Raw genomic sequence first — 24,341 nt, forward strand, 5'->3', positions numbered from 1 at the left:
CCAGTTCTCTTGGCAGAGAGCAGGGATAGTTGGGATATTGGGAAGGAATCCCTGGCTGGGAGGGTGGGAAGGAGCTGGGCTGGAATTCCCAGAGAAGCTGTGGCCACCCCTGGATCCCTGGGAATGTCCAAGGCCAGGCTGGATGGGGCTTGGAGCAACCTGGGACAGTGGGAATTGTCAGGGTTGAAATGAGATTGGATTTAAGGTCCTTTCCCGCCCGAATCAGTCTGGGATTCCAGGATCCCATCCCAAGCCCTGGCCAGGCCAGGAGGCCATCAGGAATTACTTTGCCACCAGAAATTTGGGATGATTCAACTTCCATCCATTGATTTCCCTCTCTGCCCTTTGTGACACCGAATGATCCTAAAAATCTGGGATTTTCCTCCTTTGGAGAATGATTTTCATCAGGCAAATTCCCAATAAACCAGCGAGCAGCTGGAATTATTTTTCCCAAGCACATCTGCACTCCTTGCACTTCCCCTCCCTGCTCAGGACTGCATTCCTGGTTTTTATTGGTTCTGCTCCCTCCACCCTCCCCCAGGAGAAGCCACTTAATGAAATCCTGCTCCCCTCCCTGACAATTCCAAGAATTCCCCTCACCCGTCCCTGTCCTTGGTGCTGGATGAGGCGGCGGCTTCCCGGGAAAAGGAAGGGGGGGAGGCTGATTTTTAATGGAACCCCCGGGGTTGGATATCAGGATCAGAAATTGCGGCGTTTCCAAGCCAGTTCCTAAACTCCGTTTCCATGGGAAACGGCTCCCGGGAGGTGGGAATGCAGCGAGGGAAGCGGCGGCTGCCCCAGAAAGGGAAAGATTTTTCCAAAAAGGGGGAGATTTTAACCTCGGGATGGGGGCTCGGGGCTCCCAGACCCGGGGAGGGGGTGGTTCTTATCCTCGTTTTCCCAGAGGGGTGTGGAAATTGTGGAATTCCAGGTGAGGAGGTGCCACAGGGATTTTCCGTGTGATGCAAGGGTTTGGGAAAACAGTCAGAGTCCAGAGGCGAGCACGGAGCTGCTCCAGGGCTGGGAGAGCTGGGAATGTGCAGCTGGATCAGGGAAAAATCCAGGGAATCCTTGGAGCTGTTTCCCCATCCCAAAGGGGCTCCAGGAGAGCTGGGATTTGGGAAAGGGCTGGAAGGAGCCAGGGAATGACTTCACACTGGAAAAGGGGAGCTTGAGTTTGTGGGATCTTGGGAAAGAATTCCTGGCTGGGCTGGAATTCCCAGAGAATCCCTGGCAGTGTCCAAAGATGGATTTCAATCACCCTGGGATGGTGCGAAGTGTCCCTGGGATGGGATTGAAGGGATCCCATCCAAACCATTCCAGAATTCTGGGATCAAGGACACTCAGGATCTATCCCGAAGGATTTTTATGGAATTCAGGGATGGAAAAGGGAAGAGAGACCCTCCCTGGAGTCCTGAATTCCCAGTGAACCCCCTTGTTCCTGAAATTCCTTCCCAGAGAGGAGTTGGGATGGGGATGGATCCAGTGCCAGACTGGGAGGGCTGGGAATGTGCAGCTGGATCAGGGCAGGATCCAGGGAATCCTTGGAGCCGCTTCCCCATCCCAAAGGGGCTCCAGGAGAGCTGGGATTTGGGCAAGGGCTGGAGGGGCAGGAGGCAGGGAATGGCTTCCAGTGGGAAAGGGGAGCTTGGGAAGGGATTCCTGGCTGGGCTGGAATTCCCAGAGAATCCCTGGCAGTGTCTAAGGCCAGGCTGGATCACCCTGGGATGGTGGGACATTTTGGGATTTGAATGGGATGGGATTTACGATCCTTTCCCACCCATCCCGAGGCAATTTCTGGGAACAGCCTCATTTTTCCATAATGGAACCCAAAAGAAAATTTGGAAATTGTTTTTCTTTTTTCTGGGCTGCCTGAGAACCATCCCTGGCAGCTCCCACCCTCCCTCCTGACTTTATTGCCTTCTCCAGGAGATTAAAAGCTCCGGGAATGCTGGAGCCAGGAGCAGAATACCAGCTGTGTCCATTCTCCTACAACAGCAAAGCCAGGATGGCTCAGAATTATTTTTTTTTTTTCTCTCAACAGCAGGAAAAAAAAAAATCCATTAAAAATCAATTTAAAATCCCCAGGGAAAGATCAACCCCTCCCAGCTCTGCAGGAATTTTTCTCCTTAAAGTTCTTTTCCATTCCATTGTTTCCAACTGGAATTTCTCCTAATTCCAACCCCCATCCTCCTAATTGCCCTTCCAAGGCGTGATCCCACTCATCCCACAGATCTTTCACTTTCTTATAGCCTTAATTTTTCCTGCCTTGAAAGGGTTTTTTAACTCCTAAATCCAGCTGGAAAAGGAGATTTTAACCACAAAATGTCTGAAAATGTAAAAAACCTGAATATTCCAACTTTGATCCCTGTTTTTCATTTTGTTGTTTTTTGGTTTTTGGTGGTTTTTTTTATTTATTTTTTTTAATGTTCTCTAATAGCTTTGGGGGGGAAATTAGGTGTGATTGACTCAAATTCGGATTTTGCAAAAAAAAAATAAAGATGATAAATCAATCAAAACCTTCCCCCAGATCTCCATTCCCAGCTGGGACTGAGTCACCCTTCGGCTGTCACGTGTGGGATGCACAGAATCCCTCTGGAATTGTTGCTCTCTTCCCAAATCTTGGATTTTCCAACTTTCCAACATCCCCTTGTTTGGACCAGGGGGGAAGGCTGCAAAACATGGAAAAAGGAGAATTTCTTTAAGAAATTTCCCCACTCCCCACTTTTTAACATTTTATTTTTCTTTCATTTTTCTTCTTTATTTTTTTTTACTAATATCAGTTGGTTTTGAACCCAAAATAACAGATAATTTCTCCATGGAAGCAGAGTGGAGGTGGAAAAGTGCTTTTTTTCCTTGTACTTTAATCTTGTCAGCAGATGATGGGTTTTCAAAAGAGGCATTTTCCAGGAGAATGAACTGGGAATTGCTTTTTGGCTTTTTTCTTTTTTTCCCCGAAATTGCTTTGTCCAAATCTGAGCTTTCAGAAAGATTTTGACCACGAGAGCAAAGGCAGTGGGATGAAATCTCATGGATTTGATTCCATTTGGAATGCAGGGAAAGATTTTAGGTAGAAAAAAGGAAATATTTTGGGGAGAAAAAAGGGAGAGATTTGAAGGAGAAAAAGGAAAGATTTTAGAGAGAAAAAAGGAAAGATTTGAGGGAGAAAAAGGAAAAGATTTTAGGGAGAAAAGGGAAAGATTTTAGGGAGAAAAAAGGAAATATTTTAGGGAGAAAAAGAAAAGAAAGATTTTAGGGAGAAAGAAAAGGAAATATTTTAGGGAGAAAAAAGGAAAATAGGGAGAAGAAAAGGAACTATTTTAGGGAGAAAAAGAGAAAGATTTTTGAGAGGGAAAAGGAAATATTTTAGGAAGAAATAAAGGAAAGATTTTAGGGAGAAAAAGGGAAAGATTTTTGAGAGGAAAAAAAGGGAAATATTTTAGGGATAAAAAAGGGAAATGAGGAGAAGAAAAGGAATGACTTTAGGGAGAAAAAAAATAAAGATTTTATGGAGATAAAGGGAAATATTTTAGTGAGAAAAATACTTGAAAGCTCCAAACTCAAATTTGCTGCAACCTGGAGTAAGTTGGGAATGGCCACATGGAAAAGGGAGAGGAACTTACTCAGAGCTGGTTCATCCAAGGAGGTTTAGATCGGAGATTGGATGTGGGATTTTGGGAAGGAATTCCTGGCGGGGCTGGAATTCCCAGAGAAGCTGTGGCTGCCCCTGGATCCCTGCGAGGTGTCCAAGGCCAGGTTGGACATTGGGGCTGGAGCACCCTGGAAGGTGGAATGGAAATGGGAGGAGTTTCAAGGTCCTTTCCCACCCAAACCATTTCAGGATTCTGTGATCCATGAGAAGCTTGAGATGAAGCTTGGACACGGCCATGAGAGGTCCCTTTGTGTCCCCAAGCCCCACCTGGGCTGGTCATGGCCAGACTGGGAGACTCAAACCAGAACCAATCTAAGATTGAGATGCCCATTCCTAAAAAACTGTGCCCAGCCTGGAGATAGGATCAGGCTGGAGTGAAGTGCCACAAATCCATGGAGTAGCAGTATGCCAGGGTAGAATTCCCAACAAAGTGGTGGACCAGGGAGTGCAGCTCCACCAGGGTGCCTCCAACTGCTCCCCAAGGCTCCCCAGGGATGTCCATTCCTTAAAAACCTTGTCCTGGCAGGAGACAGGACCAGTATGGAATAAAGCACCACAAATCCATCGATTAGCAGTATCCCAGGCTAGAATTCCCAACAAAATGGTGGACCAGCTCCACCAGGAACTGGCTCCATCTGCTCCTGGTTCCTCCAGCTGCTCCCAGGGTTTGCAGCTCCTCCGGGCTTTTCCTTCTCCCGGCTCTGCTGCCGCTGGTCTGGGATGCACCAGGAGTTCCAGTGAATCAGGACCATGGTCAGATCCCTCTCTGGCCCAAAGCTGCTCTCCAGGTGTCCTGATGTTGGAGCCCTGGATGCTGGGAATTCCAGACTTTCTATGCTGACACACTCTGACCCCCAGGAGAGCACTGCATCTGACCTGAGGCTGTGGAGAAGCTTCCAGAACTGATTGAGAACACTGGGATTGTGGGTGTGGAGTTGGGTAGAAGTGTGTGATGTCACAGGGTGGAAAACTTGGAGCTTGGGGTTTTAGAATATGGTAATAAATATGGGGCAAGATGGAGGTTTTAGGGTAGTGGCCGGTCCTTCTTCATCACCTTCTTCTTCATCTTCTTCTTCTTCACCAACTTTTCACCTTCTTCACCAAATTCATATTCTTCTTCCCCTTCTTCATCACCTTCTTCTTCATCTTCATTTTTCTTCACCTTCTTCTTTTTACCCTCTTCTTCATCTTCTTCACCTTCTTCTTCTTCATCTCCATCTTTTTTGCCTTCTTCATCTCCACCTTCTTCACCACCTTCTTCCTTTTTCTTTTTCTTTTTCTTTTTCTTTTTCTTTTTCTTTTTCTTTTTCTTTTTCTTTTTCTTTTTCTTTTTCTTTTTCTTTTTCTTTTTCTTTTTCTTTTTCTTTTCCTTTTCCTTTTCCTTTTCCTTTTCCTTTTCCTTTTTCTTTTCCTTTTTCTTTTCCTTTTTCTTTTCCTTTTTCTTCTTCTTTTTCTTCTTCTTCTTCTTTTTCTTCTTCTTTTTCTTCTTCTTCTTCACCTTCGCCTTCACCTTCTTCTTCTTCTTCTTCACCTTTTTACTTCACCTTTTTCTTCTTCACTTTCATCTTCACCTTCTTCTTTTTCTTCACCTTTTTACTTCATCTTCTTCTTCACCTTCTTTTTCACCTTTTTCATAACCTTCTTCACCTTATTCTCCAAGGGTTTGGGTGGTTTTGTGTAATTGGATAAAAAACTGCATTTCAGGCCACGGGTGGTTGGTTATTGGGTAAAAAGTAAAAATAATTTAGGTGTCATTTCTTAATGGAACAGTTTATCCTTAAAAGGCCTTGCAGAGAGAGATGGGGCTCCATTTTTGGTTTGGTGAAGTGTTGAGGACCTCATGGTTTGTGAGATAAGATAGATAAGAACAGATAAGAACATAGATAAGATAAACACCTGAGTCTCAACAAGAAATTCCATCTCACAATTTAATCCCGACCTTGGGAGAAGAAAAGAAGCAAAGATTCCTCATCCAGGAACAATGAAACTTCGGGATCAGCAAGGCTAAAACACTCAACAGCCAATGTTCTTCCTGCTTTTTGGCTTTCCTGGAATATTCCACAGGGTGCTGATGGTGTCTCCCTGTCTTCCAGACCAGCATCTCCATAGAGATCCGCTACCAGGCTCTGGATGGGACGGTGGGCACCTGGAATGACAAGGAATTCCTGGAGACGCCCAGCGTGCACTCGGAGGGGGACGGGAGGTATTCCCTGGAGACCGACAGCCTCCTGTCCGGCCACCGGCACAGCTCCGACGTCTCTCCCGGGAAATCCAACCAGCAATCCACGGAGAGGAGCTTCAGGAGGTAACGGGACACGGAGACCCTGGATGTGAGGTTGTAGGGGGATTGGGAGGGCTTGGATTGTTGGGAAAGGGCGGCGTCATCCCAGCGCTGCTCCAAGGGGCATCTCCTCCCCTCGGAGGATCCATGGAACAGCTCCAGGTGAGCGTGGGATTCAGGTGGCCTCCAGCAAGTTCTGGTGCTCCAGGATAGAGCTGAACTTCCAGGATTGTAGCACATGGACAGAAGGTGTAATTCCATGAAAGTCTTGAGGGGATGAAAGGTCTGGATGGGGGTCAGGGCTCACTGGTGGATCCATGGAATGGCTTCAGGTGAGGGTGGCCTCCAGCAGGTCCTGGTGCTCCACCACACCTGGAGATAGCTGAAGTTCCACGAGTGTAGCACATGGACAGGAAGCATCATTCCATCCTGATCTCAACAGGATAAAAAGTCTGGATGGGTGTCAGGGCTCACTGGTGTATCCATGGAACAACTCCATGGATCTGCCAGTGAGGGGGATCCAATAGGTGAGAGTGGGATCCAGGTGGCCTCCAGCAGCTCCTGGTGCTCCACCATACCTGGAGAGAGCTGGACTTCCAGGATTGAAGCACTTGGACAGAAAGTGTCATTCCATCCTGATCCTGAGGGGATGGAGGGTCTGGCTCTGGGTCAGGCCTCACTGGTGGGATTTAGGTCCAGGTGGAATCCCAGGTGTCCATGGAGCACATGGTGCTCCCAGGACTGAGGTGGCTTCAGGGCAGCCATTGGGATCTCAGTGGCACCCCAGGACAAGTGGAATCCCACACCAGGTGATTTTTGCTGGGAATTCCTGAGGAACCCCATGGTGGCAGGTGGGACACCTCCAGTTCTTCCAAGGGAATTCCCGTTTTCCATTCATTTAGGGATCCGTAGCTTTCCTTGGGTGTCTTTGTGGGCTCCAGGGGTCTGCTCCTGGATGGGAACAATCCCAGGGACTGAATCCTGACATTCCTTGACACAAAGCTGCTGGAAGCAGTTGCAATCCCAGCCCAATGGGATTGACTGGGAATGCTGCAGGTGACTCCATTGGGATGGAGTCTGAGCTGGGACCAGTTCTCCACGAGCCTGTGGATACTCAGGTCATGATGCTTGGATGGTGGTGGAGTCCCCATCCCTGGAGGTGTCCAGGGAATTCCTGGATGTGGCACTCAGTGCTCTGGGCTGGTGACAAGGTGGGGATCGGGCACAGCTGGGGCTCGATGACCCTGGAGGGATTTTCCAACTCCTGGGATTCTGTAAATTCAGGATTTGCAGCCACGAGGGGATTCATGGAATGCTAAGGTACATTTTCACAGAATCACAGAATTTTTTAGGCAACTTTCCACAGTTTTTGGAATTGTGCTGTCCAGGGTGGCTTTGTCCGTGGGTCCCCACTCTGGGAGCTCTTGAATCCATTGGGAAAGGGAGCATTTGGAAATAAGGGAGACATCAAAGCCCTGAAGTTGCTGGAATGCTTCAGGAATGAGATGGAGGTGGAAGGAAGGCTCTGGAAGTGAGAGAGGGGGACAGTGAAGGCAGAGCTGGGCCCTGGTGTCACCCACGTCTCCCTCAGGAACACCACATTCCCTGTCTGCTCCTCATGGATCCACCTCTTCCACGGGGATGAATAAAGGAGGATAATCCCTGCATTCCCGAATCATGGAATACCAGAAAACTTCAGGCTGGAAAATCCCTCTGAGAGCACCGAGTCCAAACATTCCCCCAGTGCTGCCAAATCCTTGAATCCACACGGGGATGCCAGCCTGGAGCTGTGAAGCCAAACAGAGCCTTGGAATCAGCTGCTGTTTCCATCCCATTTCCCCCCTCAGGGTTGTCCCATTTTGGATCACATTCCATCTGGGATTATGACTATTGCAGCCAAAAAAAGGAAAAAAATGGGAAACAGAGGGAATATCTCTCTAATTGCTCATATCCCTCCAAGGCAGTTCATTAACTGTGAGAACTGGGCTGATTCCAGGGAATTTTAAAGCAAATTGGAGGCTCAGCATGGTTTTGTTTCCTGGCTCAGCGAGCTTGGATGAGGCTGAGCAGGAATGTGGTGATGGATTGAACAGGGGGATGTCGGGCAGGGAGCCGGGAATGGCACAGCTGGAAGAAGAGGGGTCTTGGTTTGAAAAGGGTGCTAAGGAAGGCAGGAGCCTCCCCTGAAATGGAAAATGTAAATCCCCTCCCTACAAATTATAATTTTTGAAATTAAGGGGTTCTCTGGGAAAGATGTGGGAGCAGGAATAACAGTTCTTTGTTAGGGAAAATTAAAAATACAAATGTAGTAGTACAAACAAACAAAAACAACATTGGCAGAGTTGTTGACAGGAGCTGCCCCCCTGTGTGTCAGGGTGGTGGCACACTCCCATCGCATGGTGGCTCAGCCCTCCTGCAGTGCCAGCTGTGGTTCTGCTGGAGCAGGGATCCTGCACAAGGGGGGAATTTTCCTCTGAAGTTCCAGGGTGTTGGACATGGAATTTCCAGGAAGGAATTCCTCTGGAATTCCAGGCCCATCTCTGGAATGCAATGGAGAAGGAAGCTGCTCCTCTGGGAATGCAGTGGGCAAAGGCTGCTGGAGTGTGTGGTGGTATTTGTGGGTCTCAGGATGAGGGAAGAGATGAGAATCTTGGTTCCCTGTTTCAGAAGGTTGATTTATTATTTTATGATATATATTATATTAAAAGGAAATTACATATATTAGAACTACACTAAAATAATAGAGAAAAGATTTCATCAGAAGGCTAGCAAGGAAAGGAATTAATAATAAAATCTTGTGACTGCTCAGAGTCCCGCTACAGCTGGACCTGTGATTGGTCGTTAATTAAAAACAACCACATGAGACCAATCAAAGATGCACCTCTTGCATTCCACAGCAGCAGATAACCATTGTTTACATTTCGTTTCTGAGGCCTCTCAGCTTTTCAGGAGAAAAAAATCCTGGCAAAAGGAATTTTCACAAAATATGTCTATAACAGTGGTGTTCCCAGTGTCAGATTGTATCCAGGTAGGAATGTTTGGCTCCTCCCCCTGGGTGGAGCATCTCCCAATGAGATGATGGAATTTTATCAGTGACACTCACTGGCCCATGAACAGAAGAGAACTGCCCCACCTCTGACAGAAGATAATTAATAATTAATGGCTCATTAACAGCAGAGATCTCCTGGAGGGAAGGTTGGTTGTGGGAGAGATAAAGAAAACTGCCCAATGAACAGAAGAGAGCTGCCCCACCTCGGACAGATGGAAAATAGAATATACACACCCAAATCACATTTTACAACCCAGGACAGGAGGTCAGTCTGGCTGGGATGGGATATCCAAGTCCTGACTGTGCCACTGGAATTTTGGGATGCAGGGATGGATGCTCCATTCCTCATGGAAGTGTCCAAGGAAAGGTTGGATGAGGTTTGGAGCACCCTGCTATAGTGGAAGTTGTCCCTGACCCTGGCAGGGGTGAGACTGGATGGGATTTAAGGTTACGTCCCGCCCAAACCAGTCTGGGATTTAAGGATTCCAGGGAATTTGAGGATTCCAGGGAATTGGAGTATTCCAGGGAATTCAATGATGCTGCTGGGATGGCTCCAGGATGGGTTTTCTGGTTTCTCATCAGGTGAATCCTGTGGGATGAGGCTCTGTGGGATTAAAGCAGAAAAATTAGGGATCTAGGGAGAGCTCAGAGCCCCTTCCCAAGCCTCAAGGAGCTCCAGGAGAGCTGGAATTTGGGAAAAAGGATGGAAGGCCAGGAGCCAGGGAATGGCTTCCAGTGGGAAAGGGGAACTTGGGATTGTGGGATGTTGGGAAGGAATTCCCAGCTGGGAGGGTAGGGAAGGGCTGGGCTGGAATTCCCAGAGGAGCTGTGGCTGCCCCATTTTAGGAAGAGTTGTGGCGTTTGCCGAGCGTGGGATGTGCAGAGTCGTGTCCTGGATGGGGGCTTCAGGTTGGATTTTGGGAACAATTCCTTCCTGGAAAACGCTGCCCATCCCTGGCACAGGGAAGGGCTGGAGCCCCCATCCCTGGTGGTGTTTCTAATCCCTGTGGATGTGGCACCTGGGGACATGGATCAGGGGTGGCCTGGGCAGCGCTGGGGATGGTAGGACTCAGAGAGCTTTTCCAACCCAAAGGGCTCAGTGATTCCGTAATTTGGGAATCCTGAATCCTGGAAAGGACAGGGTTGATGTTCGCGGCGTTCCCACCAGGATGGAAGAGGACGAGATGTATTTCCACAGCGAGGATGAGCTCCTGGGAGAGGGGGATTCCCTGAGCCAGGGGTCCCTGGACACGAGGTAGGGAGAGGCTCCGCAGTGCTGTGGCTGCTCAGTGCCTTTTCCCGATGGATCTCCCACGGGAATTGACCCAGAATTCCCATTCTTGGGCTGCTGGTGGGGAGGAGAAATGGTGGAACAGCCAGAAAAGCAGCCTCGGAATGGGATCCTGGATGGAGATCGGGATATTGGGACACTGCTGTGCCTTTCTGTCTCCATGTCCTGTCCCCAGATCCCAGGATCAGCCATTCCCATGGGAATGAGCTCCCTGCGTGTGCATGGAAGTTTGTTTGCTGTGGCTTTTCTCGGCGTGACAAAAGAGTTTGGGAAGGAGCCAAAGAAAGGGAATTTCAGGTAAAATCCCAAGGATCGTCCCAGGAGGAGCTCAGCAACAGGAAGGAGCATTTTGGGAAAAGCTCCTGGATTCCTGTGGGATGAGGGATGGTTGGAAGCATGTGGAGGGGCTCATAATAACAGGATTTAACACTGGATCTGCTTTGGATAGGGCAGAGTTGGACCAGGTGATCCCTGTGGGTCCCTGCCAATGGAAAATATCCCACCCCAACCCATCCCATGGATCCCATCCCATCTCCATTCCCATCCCATCTCCTTCCCCATTCCCTCCCACCTCCAGCCCCAGCCACAGCCCTTCCCATTATCCTATTATCCCACTATCCCATCCTATCCAATGGATCCCATCCCATCCCAATTTCCCATCCCATCCCATGGATCCCATCCCATCATCCCATTATCGCATCCCATTCCATTATCCCATTGTCCCATCCCATTCCATTATCCCATTGTCCCATCCCATCCCATCCCATCCCATCCCATCCCATCCCATCCCATCCCATCCCATGGATCCCATCCCGTCCTATGGATCCCATCCCATCCCATCTCCATCCCCATCCCAATTTCCCCTCCCATGGATCCCATCCTATGTATCCCATCCCATCTTCCCATCATTTCATCCCCATCCCATCCCATTATCCCATGCCCATCTCATTCCATCCTGTCATCCTATCCCATTATCTTATTATCCCACTATCCCATCCCGTCCCATTATCCCATCCCCATCCCATTATCCCATTATCCCATCCCATCTCATCCAATGCATCCCATCCCATCCAATCCAATCCCCATCCAATCCCCATCCCACCCCACCCAACCCCATCCCATCCCAATTTCCCATCCCCTCCCATCTCCATCCCATCCCAATTTCCCATCCCAATTTCCCATCCCATTATCCCTTTATCCCATTCCATGGATCCCATCCCATTATCCGATTATCGCATCCCATTATCCCACCCTGCCTTTTCCCTGGCTGGCCCATGGATTCCATTGGATCTTAGGGCAGAGTCCAGGATCATCCTGGATCATCCATTCCAGCACTCCGAGTCAGCCTGGATCGATTCTGGCTGGGAGGGGCAGGAATTCCCTCAGCCCTTCCTCATGGAAGTCAGGGATACGAGGACGAATTTGGGAGAGGGAGATTCCCAAAGCCAAGGCTTTTCAATGAGGTTTTTAGAGATAAAACCTCTAGTTTTAGGTAAAGAGGCACAAGCAGCAGGATGGGGATGGTGCAGGGAATACTGGAAATACAGGGAATTTCCTGGGATGGGAAAGGTTATCCCCCATCCCAAACAATTCCCAGGTCTCGGCACTTCTGGGGATCATCCATGGGGCATTATCCCTGTTTTCATTGAGAATTCCTGGAGGATTTTGCTCCAAGGAATATCTGGCTTGGGTTTTAGCAAACACATCTGGAACTTACCAGGAATCAAAAAAAAAAAAAAAAAAAAAGGAATAAAAGAAAGGAAAGGCAAGAGGTTCCACATTCCAGCTTTTGGGAAGGATCCAAAAATGGTTCACATTCCAAAGGATGTGAACCATTCTTTTGGAATCCAAGGATGGGCTTTGGTTAAAATTCCTTCAGGAACAAAAATGTCCCGGCCCCTTTGGAAGGCCCTTCCTTCTCCATCACTTACAGATCCCACATCTGGGAAAAACCTGGATCATAAGAATAAAAAGAGGAATTCTGGTGTTTCCAGACCTGACAGGAAATTCAGTGGGATGGGAAGGGCTCCTTTTGGGGCCTATCTCAGCCTTCCTCATTCCCATTCCCAATCCCATTCCCACTGCCCTTCCTCCAGCCCGGGGATCCCTCTGGATTCCCTGTTTTCCACATGGATGGAAGGTTTGTGGGCAGGGATAGGGAGGAAAAGGGAAGCAGGATACTCAGGGAAAAGTGGGATACACAGGCATGGAATTCCCTGTCCCTGGAATACCACAGAAGCAGCCTCAGGGACCATGGGCCACAGTCCTGGAGACAGGGAATTGTGGAACCATGGAATATTCTGGGTGGGAAAGGATCCTTAAACCTCATCCCTTTCCAAATCCGACACTTCCCACTATCCCAGGCTGCTCCAACCTGGCCTTGGATACTCCCAGGGATCCAGGGGCAGCCACAGCTTCTCTGGGAATTCCATCCCACCCCTTCCCCACCCTCCCAGGGAAGAATTCCTTCCCAAAATCCCATCCAAATTCATCCCTTTGCGGCTTAAACCCTTTCCCCCTTTTCCTGGCATTCCATCCCCTATCCAAAATCCATTCCAGGGCACGGGGACCTGCTTTAACTTTCGTCTTTTCCAATGACCTATCCCACTATCCCAGGCATTCCCTTCCCTGTTCTGCCTTTCTCCCACCTCATTCCCAGCTTGGAGCCCCTTTTCTACCCAAAAAATCCCCTGGGATTTGGGCATGGATATCCCACAGATATCCTGGAGATCTTGGACTTTGGCAGCAAAAATCCCTCTCTGCCAGATCCAGGACAGCCTTGTCCCATTCCTATGGAACGGAGCATCCACATCAAGGATTTTGGGAATTCTCCTGTGGAGCTGCCAATTCCAGGGCAAGCAGATCCAGCTTTTCCTAGGCCTCTGCTGGATCCAGGCTGATCCCTTGGGAACACAGGGAATTTTCCACCTTTGTCCACTCTTTCCCAGGGAACGTGTGACCCTCCTGTGTCTGTAGATCCACGTGGACTTGTCTACTTGGGAATTTCCCATAATTGGGGAATTTCCATGCAATCAGGACCGCCCCATGGAGCAATCCTGCAGCTTTCCAAGGGATGGGAAGAGCTTTCCATCACTGGGATGATGGCAGAGCTTCCCAAGTTTTTCCAAGGGCTGGGAATTCCTTTTTCCACCTTCCAAGAATCCTGGCACAGGGTACAGCACCCACCCATTCCCACTTTTCCTTTGGGGTTTGAGCAAATCCATCCCAAAGAAAAGGAAGGAGTCGGAAAAGGAGGTCAGGCAGGAGGGAACTACTTGGAAAAGGTGGAATATTGGCCAAATATCCCCAAAATCTGGTCTGGGACAAACCGAGATGCTGTGGACACAACAGGAAGGGGATCCTGGGATTCCAACCATGCATGGAGTGGTTTGCTGTGCCGGACTGTTCCCAAGTTTTTCCTGGTTTAGAAAAGAATGGAAGAGCCCTTTGTCCTCACATCACAGCCGGAATTTTTCCTCTCTCCCTGTAAATTCCCAAGCCTTGGCGATGAAGCGGAAGAAGATCAGCATTCCAGGTAAATTCCCACAGCAGATCCCCCCCTCCCCTTCCAGGGCTGATCCACCTCCAAAGTTCGGCTTTCCAAGGAAAATTCCTTAAATCCAGGATCCACATCAAGACTTGGATGTAATAAATTCCATTTTTGTATTTCCCGGGGGATCCCAAGTTTGGAATCTGCTCATCCCACACAGAATCCAGGGATCAAGGAGCCAGGAATGGGAGGCGGAGCCTTCCCATGTGCCACATCCCTGGAATGGCTTTGGATCCTTGATCCTTTGGGAACTTTAACCAAACAAATCCATGAAAAAAAAAAATCACAGGGAAGGATCCAGAATGAGGAAATAAAGAGATAAAAAATCCAGCCTGGATTTAAAAAAAAATCCCGGGAGACGGGAGGATGTTAGAACCAGGACAGGATCCTTCAAAAAGCTAGACTTGAGTTCCAATGAGGAAAGCAGAAAATAAGAGCAAAAAATTGGATATTGGGAAGGAACTCCTCCCTGTGAGGGTGGGGAGGGGCTGGGATGGAGTTCCCAGAGAAGCTGTGGCTGCCCCTGGATCCCTGGGAACGTCCAAGAGATTGGAGCAGCCTGGGATAGTGGGATTGTCCCTGCCCATGGAATAGGATGAGCTTTAAAACCCTTTCCTACCCAAACCATTATGAAATTTTACAATCCCATGATTTATTCACCAATTTAGACTCACCCTTAGATTCCCAGGAAAAATCAAGAGGAATGAACACTTCCAGAGGTAGTTCAGAAATCGCCAAAACCCTTTTGAGCCCAGCTCCCAACCCCCTGGAAAGTGAGATCCTGGGAAGCACCACCCGATAGGGGCTGTCCTTGAAATATTCATGGCCAGGACAGGGCTGGGAGCCGAAAGGAATCTGCTCCCGGTGAATTATTGATGGAAGCTTTTCTTCCGTGTCCCTGGCGGATCCGAGCCTTGTCCGACTGCCTGTTGCTAATTATCCCTCTGGCACCTGCTCCAAAGCTGGGATCTGTGCCAGGCCTGGGAGAACTTGGGATGAAAATCCCCATTCCCGCTTCCCATGTGGATGTGGCACTTGGGGACATGGAATGGCTGGGAATGGCTGGAATTTGGGATAGTGTAGAATTCATCCGTGTCCAAAGAGGTAAGAAGGGTCCAAAATGCCCAAATCCATGTGAAATTTGGGCACAGATCTTTGGGATGTTACAGTGCCACCACCAGGATGAACAGGAAGTTTAGGATCTTTTCCATCCTGGGAATAAAAAGTCCCAGTCAAGGTTTTCCATTTTTTTCCACAACTCCTTCATTAAATTTAATTTAATTATGTTAATCATTTAATGTGCCATTAAATTCCTTGGGAAAATATTGCATTTGGAGGATCCTGAAAATCAGGAAAATGTTCAAACCAATGGAGCAGGTTCTGCTGTGGGTCCCAGGGCAGAGCTTTCAGAACCTGGAGATTTTTCCTGGATTCTGGGAATGTAAATTGCCCCCAGCCTGTCCTGGTGGAGATTCCCAGATGGAGCAGAAGAAATGGATAATGCTAGAAGTGCAGATCTGGCCTCCAGCCAGGTTTTTGCAAGGATTTTTCCTGGGAATAGGGGAAGTGGAACACCCTGGGCTGGATGCGCAGCTGGAATTCCCTCCCTGGAGCACCCAGAGCTTGGACACAGCCCCACCCTCCTGGGAAGGGCTGTCCCTGCTCCCTCAGGAATTCTGATGTTGGGATTTGATTGGATTTTTTTTTTTCCTCTCTTTCTCTCCTCTGCCTCACCCAGGATTAAGTTTAACGATGGATACAAGGCAGTGGCAAGGTACCAAAATGTCCTGGTGGGAGGGATCCCAGATTTTGGGGTGGGATCTGGGATTTTGGGGGATTGCTTCCATTCCAGTCCATCCCAGGCCCCCACATCCTACAAACAGGTGCTGGTCCTGGCATAAACCCAGGATTTGGGATCCAGCTCAGCCTCATCCTGTGCTCCCTCTGCACCGTATCCCATATGGTGATACCAGGAATACAGTGCCAGGACACAGGGAAAGGGAAGCTTGGGGTGGGATATTGGGAAGGAATTCCTGTGAGGGTGGGAAGGGGCTGAGCAGGAATTCCCAGAGCACTTGCGGCTGCCTCTGGATCTCTGGAAGTGTCCAAGGCCAGGTTGGAGCACCCTGGGATAGTGGAAGGTTTTAGGATTGGGATGGGATGATCCTTAAGGTCTCTTCCCACCCAAACCATTCCTGGGATTTGAGGATCAGCCCCTCCCCCAGTCCTGCTCCCACTCCCATGGGCTGTGTCCAGTTGGGAATGTTCATTAATTCCTCACCTTCCTCCTCCTGGCTCCATCTCCTCCCAACAGCGAAGACCCAGAAGATCCCAGGTACGGGATATGGTGTCCCTGCTTTCCTTTGGGAGTGGTGTGTGCATGGAGGGGAGGAGTCCCTGCATGGTGTTTGGATCCAGGGAAATGGCCTTTTCTGGGATTACCCACCCCTGGATTCCCTCTGTCCTTCCTAATCCCAGCAGGGACAAATTTCCTTCCAGTCAGGCACTGCTGAAGGGGCTCCCAGAGTCATGTTTGTATTCTAAGCAATGCATGGATCCTTCCCTTCCCTTCCCTTCCCTTCCCTTCCCTTCCCTTCCCTTCCCTTCCCTTCCCTTCCCTTCCCTTCCCTTCCCTTCCCTTCCCTTCCCTTCCCTTCCCTTCCCTTCCCTTCCCTTCCCTTCCCTTCCCTTCCCTTCCCTTCCCTTCCCTTCCCTTCCCTTCCCTTCCTTCTTCCATCAATCCATCCATGGATCCATCCCTCCCTTCACCCATTCCATCCATCCATGCACAGACCTATCCATGGGTCCATCCATCCATCCATCCATCCATCCATCCATCCATCCATCCATCCATCCATCCATCCATCCATCCATCCATCCATCCCTCCATTCATGGATCCATCCATCCATCCCTTCACCCATTCCATCCATCCCTCCCTCCATCCATCCATCCATCCCTTCACCCATTCCATCCATCCATCCATCCATCCATCCATCCATCCATCCATCCATCCATCCATCCATCCATCCATCCAGCCAGCCAGCCAGCCAGCCAGCCAGCCAGCCAGCCAGCCACCCCTCCATCCCTGATCCCATCCCTACTGGTGCTGTCCTACCCCTGTTCCCGTTCCCTGGGATCCTTGGCAATCCCGGGCACAGGGATCTCTCCGTCCGGGACCCTCCTGGATTGCCTTTGTTGGTTTGCTCCGTGCATGTGAATAAGTTTTTGGGGAGAAGGTGGATCAGAGCCCATCCCTGGATCACAACTCATGGAATCACTCCTTTGGATTGCAGAGCCAAGGCCAGAGGGAAAGAGAAAAAACACCTGGCGTTGCCGTTCAGGTATCCCAATTCCCTGATCCCTGATTCCCAGGGCACCCTCTGGCTCCAGGCTCCATCCCCCGGCAGCAGAATCACCCAGGAACATTAGCATGAGTCCATTTTTCCAAGGAAACTGCTCCAAATTGAGGGATAAAATGGGAATTCTCCACCTGTGCCCAGGCTGGGACTGTCTGTGGTCACCTTTGGCAGGAGAGTTGGGCTGGAAGGGCCCTGGGAAAAGGAAAGGAGGGAGAGAGGGGAATTTGGCATTGGCTGCTCCACCAGGAGCTTGGGAAAGGATCCTGGATCCTTCAGGAAGTGCAGACACCCACTTGGACACCCTGATCCGAGTGCCAGGAATGCAGTGGATGCAGGAATCAGGAGAGGAAAGAGATGCAGGGAAACACTTGGAGGAGGGAAACAGAGGAAAAAGAGGGATGCACTTGGAATGCGCCATGTTCCTGCATCCCCCACCCAGGCATGGTTTCCCTGCAGGAAGAGGGAAAGGGCACAGGATCTGCACTTCCCTGGCCTCTTTCCCAAGGATGGATCCCAGAGAGGGAATATCCCAGATCCTCTGCCAGGGATGAATCCTCAGGGATTGGAATATCCCAGAACCTCTTCCCACCCAGGGATGGATTCCATCCTGACTTCAGGGAACATTCCAGACCCCCTTTCCACCCAGGGATGAGATGTCCCAGACCCTCTGCCCACCCAGGGATGGATCCTCAGGGACTTCGCACCCAGGGATGGATCCCATCCTGACTCCAGGGAACACTCCAGCCCTTTGACCCACCCAGGGATGGGACATTCCCCACCCTCTGCCCACTCAGAGATAGGAGATCCCAGCCCCTCTTCCCACGCAGGGGTGGATCCTCAGGAATGGGACATCCCAGAACCTCTGCCCACCCAGGGATGGATCCCATCCTGACTCCAGGGAACTTTCCAGCCCCTCTTCCCACCCAGGGATGGATCCTCACGGACAGGATATGCCAGACCCTCTGCCCACCCAGGGAAGGGACATTCCTGACCCTCTTCCACACCAGGGATGGACCCCAGGGATGGAACATTCAGCCCTTCTTTCCACCCCAGGATGGATCTCATCCTGACTCCAGGGAACATTCCAGCCCCTCTGTCCACCCAAGGATGGATCCTCAGGGATAGGAGATCACAGAACATCTGCCCACCCAAGGATGGATCCTCAGGGATAGGAGATCACAGAACATCTGCCCACCCAGGGATGGATCCTCAGGGGTAGGAGATCCCAGAACATCTGCCCACCCAGGGATGCATCCTCAGGGATGGGATATCCCAGACCCTCTGCCCAGCCAGGGATGGGACATTCCCAACACTCTTCCCACACAGGGATGGATCCCATCCTGACTCCAGGGAACATCCCAGACCCTCTGCCCACCCGGGGCCAGATCACATCCTGACTCTAGGGAACATTCCAGCCCCTCTGCCTGCCCAGGGATGGATCCCAGGGACAGGATATCCCAGACTCTCTGCCCACCCCAGGATGAATTCTCAGGGGTGGAATATCCCAGCCCCTCTGCCCACCCAGGGATGAGACATTCCCAACTCTTTGCCCACCCAAGGATTGGACGTTTCCAACTTTGCCCACTCCAGGGTGGATCTCATCCTGACTCCAGGGAACATCCCAGACCCTCTTTCCACCCAGGGATGGATCCCAGGGATGGGATATCCCAGCACTTCTTCCCACCCAGGGATGGAATATCCCGGGCACTGTGTCCACCTAGGGATGGGACATTCCCGACCCTCTGCCATCCAGGGACGTGATATCCCAGACCCTTTGGTCACCCAGGGATGGATCCTCAGGGATGGGACATTCCAGCCCCCCTGCCCACCCAGGGATGGATCCTCAGGGATGGGATATCCCAGACCCTCTGGTCACCCAGGGATGGTTCCTCAGGGATGGGACATTCCAGCCCCCCTGCCCACCCAGGGATGGATCCTCAGGGATGGGACATTCCAGCCCCCCTGCCCACCCAGGGATGGATCCTCCGGGATGGGATATCCCAGACCCTCTGCCCACCCAGGGATGGATCCTCAGGGATGGGATATCCCAGACCCTCTGGTCATCCAGGGATGGATCCTCAGGGATGGGATATCCCAGACCCTCTGGTCACCCAGGGATGGATCCTCAGGGATGGGATATCCCAGACCCTCTGGTCACCCAAGGATGGATCCTCCGGGATGGGATATCCCAGCCTCTCTGCCCAACCAGGGGTGCGACATCCCAGCCTCTCTTCCCACCCTTGGATGGATCCCATCCTGACTGCAGGGAACATTCCAGCCCCTCTGCCCCCCCCAGGGCAGTTTGGATGGGGAAGGGAAGGAGGGAAGGATCCCAGATTTTGGGGTGGGATCTGAGATTTTGAGGGATTACTTCCATTCCAGCCCATCCCACATCCTACAGACAGGTGCTGGTCCCAGCATAAACCCAGGATTTGGGATCCAGCTCAGCCTCATCCTGTGCTCCCTCTGCACCGTATCCCATATGGTGATACCAGGAATTACAGGGCCAGGACACAAGGAAATCTTCCCATTGGGAAAGGGAAGCTTGGGGTGGGATATTGGGAAGGAATTCCTGGCTGTGAGGGTGGGAAGGGGCTGAGCAGGAATTCCCAGAGAAGATGTGGAAGGAGGGAAGGATCCTGGATCCTGCCCAGTGAGATCAGCGGGATGTGATCCCTGCCTTGAATCCCATCTCCAGTGTGTGTCCAGCAGGACCTGGACCAGATCCCTGAGCTCCAGGAGAAAGGCTGGAATGATTGAATTCCTCTCCTGGCAGCTTTTCCAATGCTGAGCTGGGGCTCGCTGCTCCCAGGAGGAGTTCAGCTGGCAGGGGGATCACTTTCCCCTTTCTGCTCCCACGGCAGGAGTCGGGACAGGGAAAAAACAGGAATTCTTGGATCAGAGATCAGAGCAGATTGATCCCTGCCCGTGCTGCTCTTCCCAGTTTCCCTCTCGTGTCCCATTTTATTTTGAATTCCTTCAGAATTCTCCCAAAACCCCAAATCCAGCAACACTTCACTATTTAATTTTTTTCCTGGATGGTTTTCCAGCAGCTCGGGCACAAGGAGTTGGAATTTCAGGCTCTGAAATCTGTCCCTTGTCTCCTGTCCCCAGCCTGGCGGAGGAGCCGGTGTAATTAACTCCAGGCTCCTTAATTACTTCCCGAGCTGCTTAATTGCTTTCTCCTCCCCGATTGCTGCAGGACAATGAGGGCGATTAACGGGGGAGAGATAAGGAGGGGAGGGAAACGGGGAGAGAAGCAGGAGCGGGGAGGAAATCAGGGAAGAAAATAAATCGGAATGAAGGACCGGGGAGAAAAACAGGGAGGAAAATAAATAGAGAAGAAGGACTGGGGAGGAAAATAGGGAAGCAGGAGTCGGGAAGAAAACAGGGAGGAAAATAAATATGGAAGAAAACAAATAGAGAAGAAGCACAGGGGAGGAAAAGAGGGAAGCAGGACCTGGGAAGAAAACAGGGAGGAAAGTAGGGAGGAAAACAGAGGAGAAGGACCAGGAAGGAATGTAGGGAGGAAAATAAATAGGGAAGAAGGACTGGGGAGAAAAACGGGGAGAAAAATAGGGAGGAAAACAGGGAACAAGACTCAGGAGGAATATGGGGGAAAACAGAAAGGAAAACAGGGAGAAAAAGAGGGGAGCAGGACCGGAGTGGAAAACAGAGAGGAAAATAGGGATGCCGGTCCAGGGAGGAAAATGGAGAGAAGTGGGATCCAAGAGGAAAACGGGGAACAGGACTGGGGAAGAAAAAGAGAAGGAAGACAGGGAGAAGGACACAGGGAGGAAAACAGGGAACAGGACCCTGGAAGAAAACAGGGAGGAGAGTAGGAAGGAAAATAGGGAGGCAGGTCCAGGGAGGAAAAATGGAGAGAAGTGGGATCCAAGAGGAAAACAGGGAGGAAAATAAATAGGAGAGAAAGACTGGAGAAGAAAACAGCTTCCCAGACCCAGGAATAAAATCCAGGAATCCCACTTGTCCTGCATTAACAGCCCCAAACAAAAATCCAGGGAATTTCCCTCACTCCCAGCTCCACTGTTGGGAGTTGGGATCTCCTAAGCCATGCAGGGACGTTTCCCACCTAAATTTTAAGCTGAGAGAGAGGAAGTTTGGACGGGATATTGGGAAGGAATTCTTTCCTGTGAGGGTGGGGAGGGGCTGGGATGGATTTCCCAGAGAAGCTGTGGCTGCCCCTGGATCCCTGGAAGTGTCCAAAGCCAGGCTGGACATTGGGGTTTGGAGCATGTTGGGATAGTGGAAGTTGTACCCACCACAGCAGGGGTGGGGTTACGGATTTTAAAGGTCCCTTCCCACCCAAAGCATTCCACGATTCCCTGATTCCTCAGTCACTGAAGTTTGTTTGCCTTTTATTCCCTCAATATTCCACCACCGGCTCCAGCAAAGGCAAGGAGAAGACCAAGGAGAACAAGTAGGTCTGATCTCCCTGCTCCTCCTCCTCTCCATTCACACTTTTCCCAGCTGATCCAGGTGGTTTGCTCTTCCTGCTCCTCCTCCTCTTCATTCCCACTTTTCCAGCTGATCCACTTGGTTTGCTCTTCCTGCTCCTCCTCCTCTTCATTCCCACTTTTCCAGCTGATCCAGGTGGTTTGCTCTCCCTGGTCCTTCTCCTCCTCTTCATTCCCACTTTTCCCAGCTGATCCAGTTGCTGTGCTCTGCCTTTCTCAAAAGCCAGACCTATCCACCCTGGAAAAACTTGGTTTTCTTGAATGTGTGGCCTCAGGGAATATTTATCAAAAAAAACCAAGGAAAATTTATCCAGCAAAATCTTTGGAGTATGGAAGTGCCTGAAGGGAACTGAGAGACCTTGAGGGATCCATAGGGATCGGATGGAGGGAGATTCCCAGGCTGGACATGGACAGGACAGGAGAAGTCTGGGTGCAGACAGGACTTAGATCCAGCTTTTCTTTGGATTTCAGGAAAAATCAGGAAAAGGTTCTTCCCCCAGAGCTGGCTGGGCTCTGGAACAGCTCCCCAGGGAATGGTGACATTCCCAGAGCTCCAGGAGCAATGGGACAGGGACAGGGTGGGACTGCTGGGGTGTCCTGGGCAGGATTTGGATCCATGATCCCGTTTGGTCCCTTTCCACTTGGGAATTCCATGATCCGACAGCTCCTGTTAGGCTGCCAGGTTTCTTCAGCTCCTTCCTTTCTTTCATCCCCAACAATTTTCATGGATAGCAGAGCAGGTTGTTCCCCCAAAACCCAGATCCTCTGGCTCAAATTTAAACTCAGCTGCAGGGAATGATCCTGGAATCATATCCGGGGACTTCCCCATCTGAGAGACCTCTCCTGGTTCCTATTCCTTGTTTTGTGGTTTTGGGATCAATTCATGGCACATCCCATGGATGGATCCTCCCAAATAATGGGATGAAGTAGGAGGTGGAGATGAGGTGGAGAAGGAGGGAAATGTCCTGAAGCAGAGTCAGGAAAAATGGGAAGAGATCTCCCAGCTCTGGTCCTTCCTCTGGGAAGAAGCACAAGGGGATTGAGGGTTGGGATCTTCCCAAGGGTGTAGGATGGACCCAGCAGTGGGATCTGTCCTCTGGAAGAACTCCCGGCAGGTGGAATTCCCACAAGGAAATGAGCCATGGGAATGCTGTTCCCTGCTCCCAGCCTCCAGTAAAATGCAGTGATTAAAATGTCCTTTTATCCATGGATAATTCAGCAGTAACGGGATCTTTAACTGGAAACTGGCCAGGACAGAGGCTGCTCCCAAATCCCTGCTGTGGCTCCAGAATCCCTGTGGATTCTGGAGATCCCCACAAGGCAAAATCCCAAAGGACAAAGCCAAGGGGAGCAGCAGGAGGGTTAGTGGAAGTGGAGATGATCCATGCTCAATCCCATATTAGAGCCCAGAAAATCCATGGGAAGAGGCTGGCAGGAATCTCTGGTGTCTAACACTGATTTAAACTTTATTAGAAGTTCTTCCAACTCCCAGTAAAGGGAGATGATCCATGCTCAGTCCCATTTTAGACCCCAGAAAATCCATGAGGAGAGGCTGGCTGGGATTTCTGGTGTCTAACATGGACTTAAACTTCCTTGGAAGTTCTTCCAACTCCCAGTAAAGGGCAGAGATTAAAATGTCCTTTTATCCATGGATAATTCACCAGTAATGGGATCTTTAACTGGAAGCTGTCCAGGACAGAGGCTGCTCCCAAATCCCTGCTGTGGCTCCAGAATCCCTGTGGATTCTGGATATCCCCACAAGGCAAAATCCCAAAGGACAAAGCCAAGAGGAGCAACAAGAGGGTTAGTGGAAGTGGAGATGATCCATGCTCAATCCCATATTAGACCCCAGAAAATCCATGAGGAGAGGCTGGCTGGGATTTCTGGTGTCTAACATGGGCTTAAACTTCCTTGGAAATTCTTCCATCTCCCAGTAAAGGGCAGTGATTAAAATGTCCTTTTAACCATGGATAATTCGCCAGTAATGGGATCTTTAACTGGAAGCTGTCCAGGACAGAGGCTGCTCCCAAATCCCTGCTGTGGCTCCAGAATCCCTGCGGATTCTGGAGAACCCCATTGGCGAAATCCTGAAGGACAAAAGGAGCAGACTTGTGGAAGTGGCGATGACCCATGCTCAATCCCAATCTCATATTAGACCCCAGAAAACCCACGGGAAGAGGCTGGCTGGAATCTCTGGTGTCTGACATAGATTTAAACTTTCTTGGAAGTCCTTCACACTCCAAACTTGCTGGAACCCAGGTGGGATGTGTTGTGATGGGGCAGCAGCAGCTTTTCCAGAACCTGGGTTCTTCAGGAAAGCAGGAGAAGGGCGGGTGATGGCCCAGGAGGGCTCTCGGTGCCATGGCGGCAGCTCAGGTTCCGCAGGTGCGCGGATCCTCATGGAATATTCATGTGGAGACGGTGTCAGCTCTCCACCAGCCCCGGTGTCCCACCGGCGCCGTCGGGAGCGTGGCGGGAGCATTGGGAAGATCCCACAAAAACCCCACTGTGCCTACATAGGAGACTCAGAGGGATCCCCCATCCCTGCTCTGTCTCCTCCAGCGCTGGGATGGATGTCCCACGATAGAGGCTCCGCCATTCCCACCTCGGATATTCCAGCACCTTCTCCTGCAGAGCTGGGTGAAGGTAGAAGTCGGGATGGGAAGGGGGAGGTGTTTGG

At 50.5% G+C, this 24,341-nt stretch overlaps 1 protein-coding gene across 4 annotated transcripts in view; it reads left to right on the forward strand.

Moving 5' to 3' along the window:
- The window catches only part of OTOF (otoferlin), a 103,521-nt gene that overhangs the window by 18,249 nt on the left and 60,931 nt on the right, over positions 1-24,341 (forward strand). For 2 of the 4 annotated variants that reach the window (XM_063153230.1, XM_063153231.1), the window contains exon 5: positions 5,746-5,957. In XM_063153230.1, coding sequence (XP_063009300.1) covers positions 5,746-5,957 — 212 coding nt within the window. Of the gene's footprint in view, positions 1-5,745; positions 5,958-10,150; positions 10,238-13,772; positions 13,809-15,561; positions 15,598-16,137; positions 16,159-17,117; positions 17,166-21,594; positions 21,625-24,341 lie in introns of all 4 variants that reach the window. The other 2 variants (XM_063153229.1, XM_063153232.1) reach the window with 2 other exon arrangements.

This window comes from Melospiza melodia, chromosome 3 (genome assembly GCF_035770615.1).
Source record: "Melospiza melodia melodia isolate bMelMel2 chromosome 3, bMelMel2.pri, whole genome shotgun sequence".
NCBI classification, from domain to species: Eukaryota; Metazoa; Chordata; class Aves; order Passeriformes; family Passerellidae; genus Melospiza; species Melospiza melodia.